The following is a 7,500-nucleotide window of genomic DNA, read 5'->3' on the forward strand; positions in this document are numbered from 1 at the left end:
AACATCAGTACACAGGACCTCCGCCTGAGGTTGAACATAGAAGATCTTGGTGCTGTCCTCAGGCGGAAGCGTCTTAGATGGTTTGGCCATGTCCAGTGGAGTGAAGAATGGATTGGGAGAATAGGTGGCATGAGGGTAGACGGTCGTAGGCCTTGTGGACGGCCACGGAAGACATGGCGGGAAGTCTTATCTGAGGACCTTAGGGAGTCCCGACTGATGCCGGAGGATGAGACAGACAGGAAGCGTTGGAAGCAAATGACCATGCGCCGTCAGACCCACGATGCAGTGGATAACTGACGTAAAAAGGATAGTGAGTGAGTGAGTGATTCCCATACAAATGATTATAATTTTTTACTCTCCGACTCTGGGCCACCTGTGGTCAGGGTACATGTCACTGTGCTACAGACAAATAAACAACACCAAAAGTGTTTCCTAGCCCTAATCACTCTCCAAAAATGAATTTTCAGGTCTAAGGGAAACGTTTGGCTTAGTTGTTCATCACTGGAGCAGAGACTCCTAGTCTTGACCAGTGGAATGTGACCCGTGTTTTAGACCCTCCTGCAGTGTAAACTTGAGTCTCAGTTTAACTCACCTCATTTTGCAAATCTACGGTTTCGTCCACCAGACCTTCTCCCAGGGCTTCTTTTACCTCTATTCTTTCACTTTCATGGACAAGTTCTTCAATAAGTCGCCACAACGAAGGCCTTGTTTCGAATGCCTCGAGTCGCCATTCCATCGGTGACGGAGTCGACTGCTGTGACATCAAACGTTACAGAAGCTTGAATCAAACACTCTCCAAAAAGGAGCAAAACTCCATCGAAGGCAGCTTAAGCACATGTTCAGGCATTATTCCTTTATCACACGCGTACGTAGCTTGCCATTGGCTTTTCATGGCTTCGAATCAAAACAAAATACTTTATGGACGTCAAGGACGCCATGTTTGTTGCTTGGATTATATGCTTGGTAACCGGGTCTAGAAGGCGCGGCCGCGTTGCTTAAGGTGGCTTTTCCAAAAATATGACTGCCTACACCAAGTAGTTACCAAAAGATAGATTTTGAAAATAATTAAAGCAGGAGGATGCAATCTATGTAAAATGTAATTTTAGCAAACAAATAAATGCAAATCAGGGGACTGGAAACTAGACATTTCAAAGGCCTTTTTCTCAAAACCTAGTCGTACGACGACCCCACCTTTAAATTTCCTGTTTTCCTTAAAGAGAAAAAATAATCATGCACAGAAATAAATAGTTAAATCTGTCAGACAGGTTTTTCGCAAATGGCAAAAACGTTGATTTTCGTCTTATTTGATAATAGCTGATCAAAAACTGACTGATAGATCTTTTTAAAAAAATGTTGACGGTTTCGTCTTCATCTTGTTTGCTAATTCCCAAAATTATAACCCTATTCGTACGGCTAGGTTTTGAGGAAAAAAGGCCTTTCAAATGTCTAGTTTTCAGTTCCCCCTCTAGGAGATCAGTTTACTATATTTAGCATTTTCCCCCGATTTGCATTTATTACTTTTTACATCAATTGCTGTGACTCTAGCACTTCAGAACAGACATCCTGTTGCTTTAATTTCACAGATTTCAAAATCTTGATCTTTTGTAAGCCACCTTAAGATGACTTTGGTACCATTTCAAAGTAAAGCCTGGTTTTCATATGATCTGCAACCGTCTGCAACCATTGGAAGCTGTTCAGTCTTATCGCAGACGATCGTAAACACAGGAGGCAAATGTTTCCTTTTAAATTTGAAGCTATCGCAGACAATCGTACCAATAATCCCCTGCGAAGCAAGGAGAAAAAGAGGCGCACTAACTTTAAGTCTGATTGGACGTGTTTCAAGGCAAACAATAGTGTGTCGCCTATGGGATGCACGTTTCCATTAAAAATTGGTCGGGAAAGTAGAACTACGATTCAACTTCCCCAGTCATCCAGACTGTGTGCCGCAGATGCTAGGGACAGATGTTTCCCTGTCTGCGATGTGGTGTAGACTGAAGGGTTGCAGATCATATGGAAACCAGGCTTAAACTAACAGAATAATGATGTGAAAATTTAGGACTTAAAACCTCTTCCTTCTTAAGAATGGGAATTGTGATACCCGAAAAGTTTTGGGAATTTTGAGAAATGGTTCCATGGACCAACTCAAAATTTTTCCTTGGCTTGTTGTTTCATTAACCACAGAAAAAAGAAAATAATTTACACATTCCAACCCTCTCGTCATAACCGGAAACCTCCCCTTTTTGGCGAATATCTCCGGCCTCCCGTTCCACTTAATATTTTCAGGGTTTTTGAAACTCCTTCTAGCCTAAGAAAGATAATGTTTCCTTTGTTTTGACCAGTCTTTTTGGCACGATTCTTTGCAGTTTTTCTGTGTTAAAATTGAGCTTGAAATTGAACAAATGAAGCTTAAAGCTTGCTCATTTTTAGTTTTATGCTACGTTCCCCATGCAAGCAAACATTGTTACCAAAAAATGTGATAGGGACCAATAATATTGGCCTTAGCTTTCACTGTCTATTAAAACCTCCACTATTTTCCATTCATGCAGGAAATGGAATCTTAGAGGCACGTTTCTTCAGTTTTTGTCCAAGGGGCATACCACAAGACACCCCTACAGGTTTGCACCTTTGGCGCGACTAGGCACGGCTCTGCTTCACCTAAAACCTCCCTTTTTTTTAGTTCAAAGGGTTGGGATCTCTGGTAATTTACACTGAGAAAGTTTGGGCCGTAAAAACACACTAGAGATGCGTTCTTTGCCGATCCAATGAAATAAAACACATTTTGTAAGGTTTATAAACAACTTTATTCGCCTTCACTGATAAAACTGCTCCCAAACTACCAAGGAGGGTCTTACGTTCTCTCGCATACTTGTACTATTGAAATAAAACCACTTTGATTTCGTTCCAGGGTGAGAAAAAGGAAGGGGGGGGGGGGGGGGGGGCCTTTTTCCCTTTAAAATTTGCTTGTGTTCCCTTGTTCCCAAAAGTACTTCCAAGTGATTTGTTCTCGGCTTTTTGATCCCTAAAATGGTTTATGCTCCCTTAGATATTTTTCCCAGTTCACATTAGTTATTTTCCCTTGTTCCCCAAAACCCCTGAGAGACCCTTTTACAAATCTCATAAGGTGTTATTGGGTGCGCAGACATTTAATCGTCATCCGCCGAGAAAGGAGGAGGGAATGTTATGAACCCAGCTGGTTTTTCCATAATTCTCCGTTTTCATTTCGGTGGAAACGAAAACTTTTTTCATCCGCATTAGCGTTTTTACATCGTTTTCACCTATCCTCACAAGACGGTAGAACGGTGCAAACTCTCTCACGCATTTAAAGTTATTGTTTCCAAGTCTCCGTTTTACCCCATTCACACTTAAATGAGAATTTTTTCTTAAGATTTTTTCGAACAGTGTGGATGACAGGCGAAAACGAAACAAAAAGAATACGTTTTAAAACTAATTGCGTTAGTGTGGGAAAACCGATTTAGCCCGAGTTTTTAGTGATCTTCAATTCTTGCTCTCCTTGATCAGTGACCTGTTAATGGAAGCGAAGAAGGGACGAAGACTCTGGGCAGACATGCATTGAGTGATTCTTTGCCCTTGCAGATGCGTGGGCGCATGCGCAAAAGTGTTGCCCTTATGTGTCGATCCTTTTTTGGTGCACATGATTATCACAATTAACTTTAGGAAACATTTGCACAACATATTAAATGGTCGTTGGCAAAAGGAGTTTGTAGTGGGTAAAAAAAAAAACAACACAGTACATGTCTTTAAGAGTGCGCTCGATTGACCCTATTCCGGAATAAGAACACATGGAGTGATGATTTAAAACGGTATGTTTGGCGTTTTTAAGCAACAAGGATAATAAAGGTTTAAAATAACATTTCAGCAGGTGCTTAACAATTTAAATGTGAAACTCCGTAAAAAGCAAGGATTTCTAACTTCTATTCCATGTATTCCTATTCTGGAATACGGTCAATCGAACACGCCCTAAATCACAGATAACTGCGATTTTCAATACCTGATGGACGGACGGGTGGATGGCTTTGTCTATCGTTTGAACATGTGGTTGCTTGTTCAACCATATATGTGGTTCATTCATGGGGAGAGTGTCTTTAAAATATTGATATCTTAAATAATTCGCTTAGAGGAAAGTAAAAACTACCGCGTTAAATCTGGGCCCTTTATTCAACAGACACGTTCCAGGTTTTGACCCTGGTTCTTGCCATGGCCGAAAAGAAAAGATTGGGTGGCTTTGTGTTGCGATGCTTTCGTACGAAATCGTTGGCGATCTTACTTGTATTCTGTGCGTTTGCTGGAACAGGATTTGGTAGGGGAGTAAAAGGAAAAGTAAACAAAAAATTAGTCTCCAAAGACAAAACAAACAGCGCAAGAAGAAGGTACGGGCAAAAAAACGGATTAGGTTTGACAACCATTGGCTTGTTTTAACACGTTAATTTGTAGGTAAAAGCAAGTTTCTTTCAAATATCATGAATCGTGGAATGATGTGCGTTCTTTGCCTCAGCGCGTCTACTGGCTTGTCCCTGGACTTCATATGTGGTTCTGATTTAACTTCAACCATACTGTCAAAGCAACTTTAAAAGTCATTGTAGTTTGATCAATGGATAAAGTTTGTCCCTTCGTGCGCAGTTCCAATGTAGACGGCCACCTGAACATATAAAGAAGTGAATTAAGCTCAAAAAAGTTTGTTCGCCGAAGAATACAACATATTTGACATAACTTTTAAACTTGTCAACCTTTGGGCTTTGTTCTCAGTTATGCAAGTAACAAAGAACCATTAAGGGAAATCGATATGCGGGCTATAAGATTACTCGGGATGAAAACCAAATATCAAGATGTCTCAGACTTCATCGAGTCGAATCTACTTTGGAAACCATGAAAATAAAACTCTTTAATTATCCGAGTGGCGTGGGCGTGCTCTTGAACGGCCAAGACGACTAACTTTCTCTTTTCTTTCTCGTAGTCCACCGCTTGGAACACCTTCGGATCCCCTCGAGTTCAAAAACGCAGCCGTGGCCGCAGATTACAAAGCGTGTTCTGAATACGGTGTAAAGGTTTTGAAAGACCAAAACGGCAACGCGGTGGACGCAGCAATTGCAACCGCTCTGTGTGTTGGTGTGGTGAATGCACACTCAGCTGGGATTGGAGGGGGAGGATTTATGATCATTTATAACAAGACAACAGGTAATATTTAAATTAGAAAAACATATATGGAATTTGAAACGTAAAGGGACTAAATCTTTTTAGCATTTTAGGGTTAGTGTCTGGATAAATGAAATCCAAATTGGTAATCCTTAATAATAGTGGGACGAAATTTTAACCTCCGATGCGTGTATCACATGAGAAGGGGTGCGTGCGCATTAGATGGGCGGACTCCTGCTATTGCGCATGTATTTCACTGAAGAATCTTTGGTGTGCCCAGGGTCTTCTCCTTCGCACATGTCTAAATACCTTACAGTTTTGAATTATGAACTAAACAATCAACTGACAACTTTTCTTAAGTCATAACATTTTCGATAAGCAATATTAAACGCCGGCGCTATTAAAGACTTCTCTCGAAAAAAAAAAAAAAACCTTTCTCCTTTTCTTTTTAAATACAGGAACGAGAATTTTTAAACCATTAAATCATTTCTAACATTTCTGCTGTTATCTGTACATCTGTTTGTTACTTTGTGAGTGAAATTCCTCATCAGCCATTACATGAAAGATAACTGATTTGTGCATGCAGTTGAAAGAAACAACCAGAAAGCTTCAGCGTTTTTGCTTTTTTAAAAGTCGAAAATACATTTGGTTAAGTATTGTCTGGTCTCCTACAAGACATTTAATCGACAGAAGTAAAAAAAAAAAAATTAACAGTTACTCCTTTTTTCAATAACTTGAGAAAGAAGCTCATGTACTTCCACAAGCTCTGAGCTTTAAACCCTATCGTGTTTAAATAAAGGATAAGACGATGATGATGATGATGTAAACATTAATCGAAACTGCCTCTGCGTAGACATGTTAAATTGTCCAATGGGATTTACATATTGTGGTGAAATATTCATTTTTTGCAGGTGAAACGAAATCGATCAACTTCAGAGAGACAGTAGGGGAACATGAAAGAGCTGATGATATGAAGCAGTTCCAACATCTTATGTACGAATGGAAGAGAAGAGGTAAACACCTTACACTGACTAAAACAGAAATAAAAATTACATCGTATTAAAGCACAGAAAAGCGAGTAAAGGAAGGCATTTCTAATTAACTTTCACGATTTCAATAATAGACTCAAAAAGTCAGAGCCACCTTGCAAAGTATAATCAACAGCAGGACAAGAAAGTTATGCACAGAAGCTTTCATCCACAGACTGACATTTGTAGTGCCCCTATGTGGTGCTCTGTACCTGTTTAAAAACGTACTACATTCATTGAATAGAGCAAGTTTCAATCGAGTGCCGTAAAACCCAAACCAAAGTAATTAATTTGGCCAATGAAAAAGGACGGAGACAATCCAGTAAACCAATCAAAACTCGAAGTAATTACACGTAGCCGACACGAAGCGCAAGAAAATGTGCACGCGCGAGCCACGATTGGTTTCGGTTTCACTTCTGATTGGTTGAAAACGTGGCGCGAGAACTTTGAACCAATTTCTAAGTGAAGTAATGCAATACCAAAGCAATTCGCTAATTACTTTCGACACTCAATTGAAAGTCGCTCTAAATAAAAGGGACACGACGCAGATCGTAACTTGCAGTACATTAATTTCTGTTTTCAGAAGAGAAAACCAACATTCCGGGTGAGGGAGAGTTCGTCGGTGTTCCGGGTGAGCTAAGAGGTTTTGAGATGGCTTGGAAGAAGTATGGCCGTTTACCCTGGGAAGATCTGTTTGCTCCCGCAATCGAAATCGCTACTGAGGGATTTAATGCGACGCCAGCATTAATTGCTGCAATTGATAAGAATGCACTAAATGTTTCAAATGACGCTGGACTAAGGTTAGCCACAGAGATATATTCTATTAGTCATCGATCATAAGAGGTACACTGTGTAATTGTTTTAGAATATAACACAACAGCAAAAAAGGTTTTTCCCGCGGTTTGATTGGTTTTGTTCGGTGATAAGCCGAAATGAAACAACATTTTTAGTTCTGGGGCTGTACATATACACAACATTTTATGGCCGGAGCGATGGGAGGAGCTAAGTAAGATACGACAATGAGGCTTCGTTTGTTTCCGCTCTCAGCCAAGGACAGCTTTAACTAGACAGTACTTCAGCGTCAGGAATTTACAATAAAATGATGTGGACATCAGACATTAGGGCCGTTTATACGAGAGAAAATAAGCCGCGGCTTACGTAGGCCGCGAACACCCCGTATAAATGGTACAAAATCTACGTTGACGGCTTTCTCAAGCCGCGGCTTATCCTGTAGCCTGGGAGTTTATACTCGTATAAATAGTTCCTTTCGCGTGTTATGTACGCCGCGGCTTATTTTCTCTGGTATAAACGGCCCTAATGT

The 7,500-nt window shown here is 40.4% G+C and overlaps 2 protein-coding genes and 1 long non-coding RNA gene across 11 annotated transcripts in view; 1 reads left to right on the forward strand and 2 right to left on the reverse strand.

Moving 5' to 3' along the window:
• Nucleotides 1-969, reverse strand: part of LOC137974385 (coiled-coil domain-containing protein 24-like) — a 28,527-nt gene extending 27,558 nt beyond the window's left edge. The window contains exon 1 of the mRNA XM_068821332.1: nt 593-969. Coding sequence (XP_068677433.1) covers nt 593-763 — 171 coding nt within the window. The 5' untranslated portion in view covers nt 764-969. The remainder of the gene's footprint in view (nt 1-592) is intronic.
• Nucleotides 970-4,215: 3,246 nt separating this feature from the next.
• The window catches only part of LOC137973431 (glutathione hydrolase 1 proenzyme-like), an 11,770-nt gene continuing 8,485 nt past the window's right edge, over nt 4,216-7,500 (forward strand). The window contains exons 1-4 of the mRNA XM_068820235.1: nt 4,216-4,388; nt 4,973-5,193; nt 6,063-6,164; nt 6,763-6,979. Of these exons, the coding sequence (XP_068676336.1) occupies nt 4,216-4,388; nt 4,973-5,193; nt 6,063-6,164; nt 6,763-6,979 (713 nt within the window). The remainder of the gene's footprint in view (nt 4,389-4,972; nt 5,194-6,062; nt 6,165-6,762; nt 6,980-7,500) is intronic.
• Nucleotides 4,382-7,500, reverse strand: part of LOC137973432 (uncharacterized) — a 37,851-nt gene continuing 34,732 nt past the window's right edge. For all 9 annotated transcript variants that reach the window (XR_011117239.1, XR_011117240.1, XR_011117238.1 and 6 more), the window contains one exon: nt 4,382-4,657. This is a non-coding gene — a long non-coding RNA (uncharacterized lncRNA). The remainder of the gene's footprint in view (nt 4,658-7,500) is intronic.

Source organism: Montipora foliosa, chromosome 10, assembly GCF_036669935.1.
Source record: "Montipora foliosa isolate CH-2021 chromosome 10, ASM3666993v2, whole genome shotgun sequence".
NCBI classification, from domain to species: Eukaryota; Metazoa; Cnidaria; class Anthozoa; order Scleractinia; family Acroporidae; genus Montipora; species Montipora foliosa.